Here is a 14,407-nt window from a genome sequence, read left to right as displayed (position 1 = left end):
TTTGTGCATAACAGAAAAGCAATATACACCTTCTTCTCAAGGAAGCGTGATTATTTTAATGTGACAATAAGTACTTCATCAGAATAGCAAGGATAAACTCGTTCTGATATCTATTGTTCTTTCATTATTTCAAAAAAAGCTCAAAAATTTTTGTTTGATAATTATGGAATTCTGCAGTTTTAATATCAGGCATCGACTTTTTGCAGAGACTTTTTATTATAACTAACTGCTATTTTGGCAATCTTGCGTGTCTGGAAAATTTGTTTTTGCGATTGAAATCGTCAACATGTAAAATCAAATAGTTTGGTTTATTTTCCTGATGGGTTGTCTTTTAAATACATTAAGACATTAAATACAAAGTGGATAGAATTATCTATATAATTTAGGCGGTTTAGGTTGTGTCAAACAAGTATCATTTAACTTGACTCAATTTTTAATTCTCAGTGTATCTTGGGTTTCAGAGATAAAATTTTGTTTCTAATCTTTGAGGTATGAGTCTTTGATTAGAATGTTGTGACAATGGTATCGGTCCATTACGCTATGAAACATATTGTTAACTCATTTTGAATCTCCTAAGTGGAAGCAATCTAAAATGCTATCTTTAAGTCTTTCATAGTGTTGTCTTCTTTTTTAACCTATTATGGTTCGTGAGAATAATCGGTCTCTAATCAGTCCCAATTGTTTCAAGTTATCATCGATATCAAAATGAAAGGTTTTCGCCCGAAATTCAATTGTTGTTGAGTTTTCTCATGTTTATAGTTTGGTTGACCAATCGTTTATTCTTTTTTGAACTTAGCTTTTATTTGCTTAATTTTTTTCAAAAATAATTGCTTTTGTGTTTGTTGGTGCTTGCGCTTGCTCATTTGATACCAGTTTTAATTGTCCACTATTTCAGTTTGTTGATTTTCTGAGTCTGCAGAAGATTTGGTAGGAAAATTGTTATTTGAAAAAAATTGTCTTTATTTAAGCAAGTTGCAATTTTCTCTATAATCAGTTTCATATTAAGCCGTAGTGGTTTACTAAAGGTTTGCTCTTTTCAAAAATTTTTAAAACCAACTGCAGGGGCTATGTAAATCTGCAAAATAATTTGTTCAGAAAATCTGTTTTTGAAAAAAATGTCATTACGTGAACAATTGGTAATTTTCTCTATGATAATCGGTCTGTGTGGTATCGTGATTTGTTTTGTTTTTCTGGGTTTGGATCTAATACTGACTGGTTGCTATGGATAAAGAGAATCTGCAAATCGATTTGGTCACCTTAAATTATGAATTTCTTCAATTTCTAAAGGTACTGTTTGAACTTGTGTTTCGAGGACCAGAGAGTGAAATAAATTGTAGGACCTAACTTGACTCACTAAAAAAATTATGAGTTTATCCTAGTTCATTTGATTTACTAGTCGTTAAGGGACCATCTTTATTCTGAATAAATCAAACTACATTCAAAAGAAGGTCACGAATAATTTTCAGCTTTTTTATCCAGTCAGAGGAGGGTTGAGCCATTCAAGAGTTTTCACAATGAATCTTTTTCATTTTGCAGGACATCAGATTTTTCATACAGCTGGACATCAGATTTTGTTATTGGATGTTGATATTGAGATGAAAAGAGATGTTTGAGTAACATGAATCACTTGGGGTCGACAGTGATCAAGTATAAAAGTAATTTTGTATTAGTAAATATTACCTCTCTTCTCAATTAGAAAAGTAACCATGACAGTAATGGCGTGTGTTTTTTGGATTCGAATGAGGTTTTTTTGTAAGGCAGACCTTAATTATCCTATTTTTACAGCCGAAAGAGATATAGAGTTTGGGTTACTTAGTTCGGCGCGCAAAGTAGACTGACCTAGCTCTCTCCGACTAACCGGCTCTGTAAAAGACTGAAGATAAAAATCAATAATAACTGCGGTAAGAATATTCAGCACCGGATTCAACAGTAAACATATAATGCGTTTGTCTATTAGGCTGAGTTAAGTTAGGTTAAGTGTGCATGTGCTATTTAAAACCGAATAGATTTTTCTCAGTCTTTGATTGGTAAAGAACACACATTATTCATTTTGTAGTTTCGACTGGTGCATCCATTTGGGGTGAAGTGGATTTTCCGAAGTGTAGATTGCAGCTGGAATTTTGTTCAATAGGTTGGTCCCGGTGGAGTGAAGTGGGTCACTGGTGTCTTGAGCAAGAGGTGCACATCCTGTCGGTTTTGGAACCAGTAAAGGTTTCCGTGATATGGCTTACGGCCAGTGACGTAGACATTGATGGCAAATTTTCAGCTGATTTTCACTCCCATGTAGCGAGGATTTGATCTCGGCTGGAGGGTGAGTTGTAGTCTGTGAGTCTATATTGGTGGTACATGCAGATTCCAACAAATCTTTTTAAGGATAGTTTTTTATCGAGTTTACAGGTTACTTTCTGCTTAGTAACCCTCAATTTTTTGAGAAATTTTTAACCTTATTAAACTTCAAAAATTTAAATCTTTCTGAGTAAGTGTAGACCAGAGAAAAAATGAAGAAAAACTATGTCCCTTATACTTCAATTAGAGCGAAGGATTATCGTGGAACTAAGAAAAATTTTTCCTAGGATGAAAAAAATCACGAAATAATAAGGAAAAGGAAAGACATAGTTTTAGAGTTTTTCTGGGGAAATCCGATCAAGGACGTGAATTCTGTGTTTTGCAGAGATGGGGACTCTGGCGAGCTTCGGTTCCTATATTCAAAATCTGAATCAAGATTCTGGGTATTGCGGAAGATTTCTAGATCTCGGGCGACATATGGGGCCAGAGTTTGGGGGGTTGAGGTACACATCACAATGCAGCTCTGTCGCGGGAAGGATTTAGGACGTCCCATTTTTTGCCGCGGCTCTCTCTTTGCAAGTTTATTTTTCTCCATTGGCGATAAAGGGGTTTTAATTTTTTGCGGTTCAAAAATTTCGTGGGGGCTCCTGCTGTAGTTTTTTTTAGGAACGAATATCGGCCGATGAGCAGCCGCATAAAGGGGAACAAAGTCAAAATAGTTCCCTATGAGGTCAGAATTCTTTAGAGTTTCTTCGCAGTATTGGGGTTCATTATTATAAGAGAAATGAAGCTAGTAGTAGGATCTGATTTTGGTTTCACATACTGTAGTCGGGAACTGCGGTGCATGAGCGTGTTGGCTCGATTGAAATGATGCAGCACACAAAGAAATGTTATGCATTGTATGGAGCTATTTTCTCGTGTTGACATTTTATGAATGGTTATTGATATCAATTTGCGTAGGATGTAGAAATACAAACTGTGGATAAAAGGGAAAACACGTCTGGTAGACGCGAACGGGGGCGTGTTCCTTGTGGACATGGTGTTCAGGTAGTCTTTAGAGCAATTGGCCAACGCAAAAAAATGGGACGTGTGCCGCAATATCTCGTTGAATTGAGGATTCAGAGGAATTTGAACGAACATCAGACAAAGATCTCAATCAAGTCCCTCAATCTTTCATTCGTCCTCCAACTGACGGATTGTGCTTTTCACTGAAGCGCGTTTGAATGTGTGTTCAGTGGGTTTAGCGAAAAATTGATCATCCAGGGACATGAATGTCGTGCTCAGTGTTGATTTCAAGGAGACTAGTCAGTTGGTAATGATAATTGGGTCCGGTCGCTCTGTGATTTTTTGCAAGGGTGCAAAAGGATTTCGATTTTGCTGCTGTGATGAGGAATTGAACCTCGGGTTGGACTATTTTCAGCGGTGTTGCGATCGGGCTCTTGTAAATAGGTGTTTTTTTTTGTTTCTGCGTATGTGGAGTCGCATATATCAGCAGAGATGCATAGACCGTTGATTGCGTACGCCGATGATTGTGCATGTGCTTACTTCCACAGAATATCAATTCGGGAGAACTTTCTCTAGATCTCTAGAGTAAACTGTTCAGATTGATCGCCTCAAGACGTCTCTGCCCAAAAGGTAGTTGATAGTGGAAGCTCTTCTTTGGAGCCGATCAAGTGCTATAATTTTGAGCTCGTGGATTGTTGCATTCGAGTTGCCTGTGGTAAAATAGATTGACTGCCAACCAAGAGGCGTAACGTTGCGCCTGACGAGGATGAAGACGATCTGGTGGGTGAATGCAGAAAATTCAACCGCAAAAATTTGGCTGATGTCATAGACTGAGGTCTTGGCGAGCCCTGCGCCACAGTGAACTACGCTCGTGTTTGTTTCACGCATTTTTATTATTGTACTACAGAACTTTACAAACTGTTGTTACATCACAAACGAACGTCTGGGCGTTTCTCATGGAGATTTATTGGACTGTTTTTCAACTTGGTATTTTATCAGTTCCTAGTTTCTGCCCGGGCGCGTTAAAAATAATCAGGTCTATAATGAGAGGTGGCAATTTTAATATTAGCCATTGACTCTTAGCAGAGAATTGTTACTCTAATTAACTGCTGTTTTTTGTCAATCGTGCGTTTCTAGAATGCTGTTGTTTGCTGATGACATCGTCAACATGTAAAACCAAAAAATTAGTTTGTATCCTTATGGGTTGTCTTTTTACTAGGATATGTTCAATTTACTTGTCGTTGAGTGTACTTATGTTTATAATTTGGTTGACCAATCGTTTATTCTTTTTTGAACTTAAGCGTTTTTTGCCATTTTTTTGGTTTTCTTTTGGTTTATTGTCAGTTGTACAGGAAAGTATTTTTTTTCTTTTTTCTTTTATAAAATGCATGCTTGTTTTGCTGGTTCTTGCTTATTTGATGCTAGTATTAATTTTCCACTATTTCAGTTAATTGATTTCCTGAGTCTGCAGAAGATTTGGTCAGAATATGGTCATTTGAAAAAAATGTCTTTTTTTTAAAATAAGTTGCAATTTTCTCTATGATCAATTTTATATTAAGTCTTAGTGGTCTACTGTTTTTGCTTTTTTTCAAAGGTTTCTAAAATCAGCCGTTGGGGCTATGTAAATCTGCTAAAAGTTGGGTCAGAAAATCTGTTTTTGAAACAAGTTGTCATTTCTTAAATAATTTGCGATGATAAGTTTTATATACGGTCTTTGTGGTATTGTGATATATTTTGCTTTTCTGGGATTTGGTTGATTCTGGTTTAAAAAATGAATCCAAAAAATTCAGAGCAAAATGTGCCTTGAATCTAATTCTGAATCAGAACTGATAACCCTCTGAATTTCGTTCTGTTTCAGTACTTACTTTGCCTTGGCGATAGTCACGGCGTTAGGTACATTTTCGTTTGTTTTTTCTCGTGTTCGGCCACTTGGGAGGATAGCATACCACTGCTGATTTTGCAGAACAATCTTGATATTAGGCTGCGCGTTCAAATAAGCAACGGATGTAATGATATTAATCAAAAAATTTTTCAGTTTTATAATTATGATCTCCTTATATTGGTGCTTTCTTCGCTCATCTTACTGTTAAACAATGACAAGTGTTTTACTCATGCATTTGAATTTAATGTTGTTTCTTTAAGATAAAAATGGGTAGCTCTGCTGGGCATCAAGCTGTTAAAATTTTTTAAGTTCCTGTGTGGTTGAGCACTTTTGTCAACTGTTTTCTGTTGTTTGAGGCACTAGAGGTTCTTCTTTTACAAAAAGATGTGAATTAAATGAATGCTGTCATAAGTAGATTGTTTTTGTTCTGGACGTTAGACGCTATGGCTTTTAGATGTAAATAACTTTGCAAATTTACTAAGACTTAAACGGAGCCGTATATAAATTACAATGTTTCGGACGGTGCGATAGGAGGCCGTAATAAATGTTCTACGGCACCATAGCCAAATGATGAATTTACCAATTTCATTCAAAATTATGTGCTTATCTCCGCGTGCTAGGCCATTAGATTTCTTCAAAAAAATCTCAAGCAAACCGTCAGTGTGTTTTTGATATTTGTTTTTGATAAATAACAAATAACTCAAGAGAAGCAATAGTTTCTGCATCAGCGCTTCCAATTTTTATTTTGTTTTGAGGAGACACTTATTGGATGCGTCAAATAAAAGAGTTATAGTCATTTTTATTGGTGAAAATAAGGTGAGAAATTTAAAGCCGATGGTCCTCCAAGCGCTATTTGAAGAAAAATTGGAAAAATAAGTAAGATAAGCAATGAAAAGTTGTTTTTTTTTCACCAAAAATTTTGTACATAATTTTGCGGTGAAATGCGGTGAAATTATGTAGTCTCTAATGAGTCCCTATTGTTTCAAGTTATCAACGATATCAAAATGAAACACTCTTATCTATAATTTCATTGTCGTTGAGTGTTCTTATGTTTATAATTTGGTTGACCAATCGTTTATTCTTTTTTGAACTTAAGTATTTTTGCCAAATTTTTGGTTTTATTTCGGTTTATTTTCAGTTGTACTGGAATGAATTTATTGCTTTTTTAAAATAAGAAGCTTGCTTGTTTTGCTGGTGCTTGCTCATTTGATGCCAGTATTAATTGTCCACTATTTCAGTTAGTTGATTTCCTGAGTCTGCAGAAGATTTGGTCGGAATATGGTCATCTGAAAAAGGGTCTGTATTTAAAGGGCAATTTTATCTATAATCAATATTACACTAAGCCTTAGTGGTCTACTAAGATTTCAGTTTTTTGCAGAGGTTTCTCAAATCAACCGTAGGGGCTAAGTGATACGCAAAAAGTTTGGTCAGAAAATCTGCTTTTGAAAAAGTTGTCATTTTATAAAGGATTTGCAATGGTAAGTTTTATAATCGGCCTTTGTGGTATTGTGATATATTTTGTTTTTCTGAGATTTGGTTTAATACTAACTTTTTGGGCTTTGAGAAATGTGAATCTGCAAAAAAATTGGCCAGCTTATATCATAAACTTCTACTATTTCCAAAGGTATCGTGTGAACTTGTAATTTTGAGGACCAAAGAGTGAAAGAAATGGTAAAACCTTACTTGGCTCACGAACATAGTTATGATTTTTCCCATAGTTTAGAGAAAAAGAGTCCAAATCGAATTCTGAATCAGAGTCTGAATCTGACAAAAATCAATGTGTGAATCGTTGTCTGATTCGGAGAAAATTCATAGTCTAAAATCACAATCTGAATCCGAGAAAATTCATAGTCTGGATCAGATTCTGATTCAGAGCCTGATTTAAAAAAAAGATTCCAAAAAATTCAGGCCAAATGTGCCATGAATCAAACTCTGAGTCAGCACTGATAACGTTCTGAATTTCGTTCTGATTCAGAACTTAGTTTGCCTTGGCGTTAGGTACGGCGTTAGGTACATTCTATCTCGGAGATACATGTTTCGGACGGTGCGATAGGAGGCCGTAATAAATGTTCTACGGCACCATAGCCAAATGATGAATTTACCAATTTCATTCAAAATTATGTGCTTATCTCCGCGTGCTAGGCCATTAGATTTCTTCAAAAAAATCTCAAGCAAACCGTCAGTGTGTTTTTGATATTTGTTTTTGATAAATAACAAATAACTCAAGAGAAGCAATAGTTTCTGCATCAGCGCTTCCATTTTTTATTTTGTTTTGAGGAGACACTTATTGGATGCGTCAAATAAAAGAGTTATAGTCAATTTTATTGGTGAAAATAAGGTGAGAAATTTAAAGCCGATGGTCCTCCAAGCGCTGTTTGAAGAAAAATTGGAAAAATAAGTAAGATAAGCAATGAAAAGTTGTTTTTTTTTCACCAAAAATTTTGTACATAATTTTGCGGTGAAATGCGGTGAAATTATGTAGTCTCTAATGAGTCCCTATTGTTTCAAGTTATCAACGATATCAAAATGAAACACTCTTATCTATAATTTCATTGTCGTTGAGTGTTCTTATGTTTATAATTTGGTTGACCAATCGTTTATTCTTTTTTGAACTTAAGTATTTTTGCCAAATTTTTTGGTTTTATTTCGGTTTATTTTCAGTTGTACTGGAATGAATTTATTGCTTTTTTAAAATAAAAATCTTGCTTGTTTTGCTGGTGCTTGCTCATTTGATGCCAGTATTAATTGTCCACTATTTCAGTTAGTTGATTTCCTGAGTCTGCAGAAGATTTGGTCGGAATATGGTCATCTGAAAAAAGGTCTGTATTTAAATGGCAATTTTATCTATAATCAATATTACACTAAGCCTTAGTGGTCTACTAAGATTTCAGTTTTTTGCAGAGGTTTCTCAAATCAACCGTAGGGGCTAAGTGATACGCAAAAAGTTTGGTCAGAAAATCTGTTTTTGAAAAAGTTGTCATTTTATAAAGGATTTGCAATGGTAAATTTTATAATCGGCCTTTGTGGTATTGTGATATATTTTGTTTTTCTGGGATTTGGTTTAATACTAACTTTTTGGGCTTTGAGAAATGTGAATCTGCAAAAAAATTGGCCTGTTTATATCATAAACTTCTACAATTTCTAAAGGTATCGTGTGAACTTGTAATTTTGATGACCAAAGAGTGAAAGAAATGGTAAAACCTTACTTGGCTCACGAACATAGTTATGATTTTTCCCATAGTTTAGAGAAAAAGAGTCCAAATCGAATTCTGAATCAGAGTCTGAATCTGACAAAAATCAATGTGTGAATCGTTGTCTGATTCGGAGAAAATTCAGAGTCTAAAATCACAATCTGAATCCGAGAAAATTCATAGTCTGGATCAGATTCTGATTCAGAGCCTGATTTAAAAAAAAGATTCCAAAAAATTCAGGGCAAAATGTGCCATGAATCAAACTCTGAGTCAGCACTGATAACGTTCTGAATTTCGTTCTGATTCAGAACTTAGTTTGCCTTGGCGTTAGGTACGGCGTTAGGTACATTCTCATTTGTTTTTCCTCATGTTTTGCCACTTGGGAGGCTGGCATATAACTACTGGTTTTGCAGAACAATCTTGAATTAAGAACGCGCGTTCAAATAAGCAACGGCTGTAATAATATTAATCAGACAATTTTCAGTATTTTAAGTATGATCTCCTTATACCGGTGCTTTCCTCGCTCTTCCTACTGTTAAAAAAATGACATTGGTTCTACTCATGCATTTAAAATTATTTTTGTTGTTTTAGGTTCAAAAAAGGGTAGCTGGATTTTAAGCTGTTATGATTTATTTTAAGTTCTTTAGTGGTGGTGCACCTATGTCAACTGTTTTTTTTTTGTTTGAGGCATTAGAATTCTTTTTATATTAGGAAGTGAATTAAATGAATGCTGTCATAAATAGGTTGCTTTGTTCTGGACGTTAGACGCCCTTGTTTGTAGATGTAACTAACTTTGAAAACTTACTAAGACTTAAACGGTGCCGTATATAACTTACAAAATTTCGTAGGGTGCGATAGGAGGTCGTAATAAATGTTCTACGGCACCGTAGCCATGTGCCTATTCCCGCGTGCTAGGCCATTGGAGTTCTTCAATAAACTCTCAAGCAAACTGCTATTGTCTTTTTGAAATATTTTTTTGACAAGTAACAAATAACTCAAGATAAGCAGTAGTTTCTGCATCAGCGCTTTTGTTTTCTATTTTGTTTTGATAGGAGGCACTTATTGGATGTACCAAATAAAAGAGAGTTGTAGTCATTTTATTGGTGTGAATAAGGTGAGAAGTTTAAATTCGTTGGCCCTTCAAGCGCTGGTTGAGGTAAAACTGGAAAAATAAGTAAGATAGGCGATGAAAAATTGTTTTCTTTTCACCGCAATTTTTGTACATATTTTTAAAGTGAAATGCAGTGATAATTTGTAGTCTCTAATCAGTCCCAATTGTTTCAAGTTTTCAACGATATCAAAAAGAAACACTTTTATCCATAATTTAATTGTCGTAGAGTGTTCTTATGTTTATAATTTGGTTGACCAATCTTTTATTCTTTTTTGAACTTAAGTATTGTTTGCCATTTTTTGGCTTTATTTCGGTTTATTTTCAGTTTTACAGGAATGTATTGCTTTTTTTCTTTTGTTTTCAATACAATGCTTGCGTGTTTTGCTGGTGCTTACCCCTTGATGCCAGTATTAATTGTCCACTATTTCAGTTAGTTGATTTCCTGAGTCTGCAGAAGATTTGGTCAGAATTTGGTCATTTGAAAAAATAGTCTTTATTTAAATTGCAACTTTCTCTATAATCAATATTATATTAAGTCTTAGTGGTTAACTAAGATTTTAGTTTTTTCAAAGGTTTCTAAAATTGACCGTAGGAGCTATTTGAATCTGCAAAAAGTTTGGTCAGAAAACCTGTTTTTGAAAAAAGTTGTCATTTTATAAAGAATTTGCAATGATAAGTTTTATATTCGGTCTATGTGGTATTGTAGTATTTTTTGTTGTTCTGGGATTTGGTTTGATTCTGACTTTTTGGGATATGAGAAAAGTGAATCTGCAAAAGATTTGGTCAGCTTGTTTTATGAACTTCTGCAATTTTTAAAGGTATCGTGTGAACTTGCAGTTTTGAGGACCAGAGAGTGAACGAAATGGTAAAACCTAACTTGGCTCGCGAACATAGTTATGATTTCACCCCAGTTCAGAGAAAAATTAGAGTCCAAATCTGTTTCTGATTGAATGTCCGAATCAGAGAAAAATCGGCGTCTGAATCGGTGTCTGAATCGAAGAAAGTTCAGAGTATAAATCAGAATCTGAATCCGAGAAAATTCATTTTCTGAATCAGATTCTGATTCCGAGCCTGATTTAAAAATGGTTCAGAAAAATTGGGTGCAAAATGTGCCTTGAATCAATTTCTGAATCAGCACTGATAACGTTCTGAATTTCGTTTTGATTCAATACTTAGTTTGCCTTGGCGTTAGGTACGGCGTTAGGTACACTTTCATTTGTTTTTTCTAGTGTTTGGCCACTTGGGAGGCTGGCAAACCACTGCTGGTTTTGCAGAACAATCTTGAATTAGGGCTGCGCGTTCAAATAAGCAACGGTTGTAACGATATTAATCACACTTTTTTCAGTATTTTAAGTATGATCTCCTTATATCCGTGCTTTCTTAGCTCTTCTTACTGTTAAAAAAATAACAAGTGTTTTACTGCTTTACTCATGCATTTGAAATTTATTTTGTTGTTTTAAGTTAAAAGAGAACAACTCGGCTGGATTTCAAGCTGTTATGATTCAAGCTGGTTTTGCAGAACAATCTTGAATTAAGAACGCGCGTTCAAAAAAGCAACGGCTGTAATAATATTAATCAGACATTTTTGAGTATTTTAAGTATGATCTACTTATACCGGTGCTTTCCTCGCTCTTCCTACTGTTAAAAAAATGACATTGGTTCTACTCATGCATCTGAAATTATTTTTGTTGTTTTAAGTTCAAAAAAGGGTAGCTGGATTTTAAGCTGTTATGATTTATTTTAAGTTCTTTAGTGGTGATGCACTTTTGTCAACTGTTTTTTGTTGTTTGAGGCATTAGAGGTTTTTCTTTTATGTTAGGAAGTGAATTAAAAGAATGCTGTCATAAATGTATCGTCTTTGTTCTGGACGTTAGACGCCCTGGTTTTAGATGTAACTAACTTTGAAAACCTACTAAGACTAAATAGAGCCGTATATAACTTACAATATTTCGTACGGTGCGATAGGAGGCCGTATTAAATGTTCTACGGCACCATAGCCAAATGATGAATTTATCAATTTCATTCAAAAACATGTGCTTATCCGCGCATGTTAGGCCATTGGATTTCTTCGAAAAACTCTCAAGCAATTTGCTAGTGTGTTTTTGATATATATTTTTATGACAAATAAAAGAAGCAGCAGTTTCTGCAAAGGCGCCTTTTTAATTATGTTTTGATGGGAGACACTTATTGGATATATATCATTTAAAAGAGAGTTGTAGTTTTTTTATTGGTGAAAATAAAGGGAGATGTTTGAAATCGAGCAAAGATTGGAAAAATATGCAAGATAAGCGGAGAAAAGTTGTTTTTTTTTCACCGAAAATTTTGTACATAATTTTTGCGGTGAAATGCGGTGAAATTATGTAGTTTCGCCGCTATAGTAAGCGGTGAACTTACAAAAAGTTACAGCATTTCATCGCCTCCTGAATGTCATGCACTTCTTCTTCCACTGCACCATCTCTCACTAACTTCTAGTATATTTGTTTTGAATATAAGTCAAATTCACTCTATTTTCGGTAACACATGCGCGGTGAATTTTTGTATGATATGCGATTTATAGCGACGAAATTACATACTTAAGCGGTGAATTGTGGTTATATTTTGTAAGTTCACCGCATACTCTAGTATAACCGCATTGAAAAAAGTGTAAAAAAGATATAAGATTCAGGGGTAATTTTAAGGGGGGCTTAAATCTTACAATTCCTCCCATACTCCCAATTAATTTAACCGCATTCACTGCTGATCTTACACAATTTTACCTTTTTTTTTCTAAGCGGTGAATTTATGTAATTTCATCGCAACCACCGCTTATCTCACATAATTTGGCGATTTTTTTCAAAGCGCTGAATTTCAGTAAAGTCACCGCTAAGATCAGCGGTGAAAATTTGTAATTTTACCGCTACCGTGCGATAATCTTTTTCGACGCATTCATCGCCTGATTTATGTATTGATTTTAAGTCCCCAGATTTCAAATGAATATCATAAAAAAGAAGATGAAACAACTTTTAATTTTATAGGTGGCCCTGTTTATCCATTAGACGCAGATGGGGAACCAATTTGCCTTTACGGGATTGTAAGCTACGGGTGGAATAACTGCACATTCTATAGTGCCCATACACGAATTCCCTACTTCCTAGATTGGATAGAGACCAACATTGAAATATGACTAGCTAAAGAAACTCCAACTTCTCTATCTGTAAAACGGTTTGGTGAAGGGAACGTCTGAACTTCTGAAAACTGCAAAGGATCTTAAATTTCAAAATTTCAATGGAACAACTTATTACACATTGAAAAGAAAAAACTCCTGACGAAGCTGATGGAATGTTAATTAACATGAACCATCAGTAGATCTGAAAAGTATATGATTCAGGCAAAAACCTGGTTCCTCAGTAGATCTGAAGCTAAAAAACAAAAAATTCTCAGTAATCTAGAGCGAAAAATGCTCAATTAAATTTTTTTTATCAAACTAAAATCTGAAACACAATTTTAGAAGAACATATTGTTTTACAGAATTTACAATGTTCACAATGATGTACGTCCCACAACAAAAAATGCATACAGAAAAAAAACACATCTTATACGTAAAGACAAAGCTAAGAAAGTTGTCTTTGTGCAAAGAGTTCAAGTGTAGCATAAAGCAGTACAATTTCAGTGCAAAACTGTGAATATTTCCAGGAAAAATTCATAGTAATGAAAATATATTAAGTGGTACCTTTTTTACTTTTCGGCTAGCTACGCCAAGAATTCAGTTTCCAACGTTCAATTTTTCTCTTGTGTGATATTTTTTCTTATTATACGCCAAATGCAATCTGATTTCGTATAATATGGAAGGCTGTCCGCCCCATCTGGTTATTATAAGCAGTGGTTTTTGTCACTTATATGGGAAAGCATTATGTTGTTTTATATGGTTACTTTTCCAGTGTTTTGCTGAGATAGAAAAAAGAAGCGTTGACAGCTATTTACTATAAAAAGAGCAAAATTTAGGAGATTTAGATTGGCTAAATATTTACACAGTTTTTATTTTAACATCAGTTGACTTCAACGTTCAACTTTGAATTTGACTTCAACTTCAACTTTCCTTAGGCAATTTTTCTTGGAATAAAACCGATATCTGGAACACAATTGAAATGAGTTGATCAAAAAAAAATACGAGAAAAATACGAGAGATTTTGTTCGTGTGAGAACCAAAATTGATCAAAAATTTTGTCGAAACAAAATTAACCAAAAACCCTCTGAAACTAAAGGCAATAATATTCAGTTTCACGAAGCAGTAAATGTATTCAAAATGAATGGATGCGTCACATGTCCGTAACTTTGAAGGAAAATAAAAGAAGAGATTGCTACGGTTGCAAGCGTAGTTCGAGGATATTGTATAAAGTCTTGCCAAATTCCAGGACCCGTTTAATTGCTCAGCCATATTCCGAGACAAAGTTTTTTGCCCAGCCGAATTCCAGGACACGTTTTATTGTCTATATCCAAATTCGAAGACGGTTGTTTTAGTTCCGGCCAGAGAGGAGGACATCAATTAAAGTCCAGGCAAATTCTTTTTTATACCAAAAATCTATCCAGGACTGTCTGTTCACGATTATATTGGTGGCGGGAGTTCAGCAGCGAAAAACCTGTATTCAAATTTCATTCAAATAAGAATGAATTAGTCACCTGATAATTTGGAAATGTTAAATTTTGACTAATAAGTCATTTGCAGGAAGTGCGGAAAAGTTGGGGAAGCCCTGCAACCGTTAATTCTTTTCTTGTCAAATTGGCTATGGATATTTTCAGTTTGTCCCCCTCCCCAAAGTTGAGTTATAGCATATTATGTACATCCGTTGATGGAGTGAAAAAGCCAGTGAATGAATTACTACTTGATGATAAGCTATCTGCTGGCGCCTGCTCTGTTACTGGGAGTAAAAACGCATAGAGTAAAAACGCGTCATA

The 14,407-nt window shown here is 34.7% G+C and overlaps 1 protein-coding gene across 2 annotated transcripts in view; it reads left to right on the top strand.

Annotated features, from left to right (window-relative positions):
* The window catches only part of LOC142350783 (mite allergen Der f 3-like), a 33,060-nt gene extending 18,885 nt beyond the window's left edge, over positions 1 to 14,175 (top strand). The window contains exon 4 of one of the 2 annotated variants that reach the window (XR_012760910.1): positions 13,655 to 14,175. Coding sequence is in view for 1 of the 2 variants with exons in the window: in XM_075402738.1 (XP_075258853.1) it covers positions 12,490 to 12,638 (149 nt within the window). In the remaining variant the exon portion in view is untranslated. Of the gene's footprint in view, positions 1 to 12,489; positions 12,653 to 13,654 lie in introns of those variants that run through there. The other variant, XM_075402738.1, reaches the window with a different exon arrangement.
* The last annotated feature ends 232 nt before the right edge of the window (positions 14,176 to 14,407 follow it).

The sequence above is a fragment of the Convolutriloba macropyga genome, chromosome 12, assembly GCF_964194025.1.
Source record: "Convolutriloba macropyga chromosome 12, txConMacr16.3, whole genome shotgun sequence".
Lineage (NCBI taxonomy): Eukaryota > Metazoa > Xenacoelomorpha > Acoela > Convolutidae > Convolutriloba > Convolutriloba macropyga.
The sequence above is the reverse complement of the archived record's forward strand: the minus strand, read 5'-3'. Positions and strand labels throughout refer to the sequence as shown.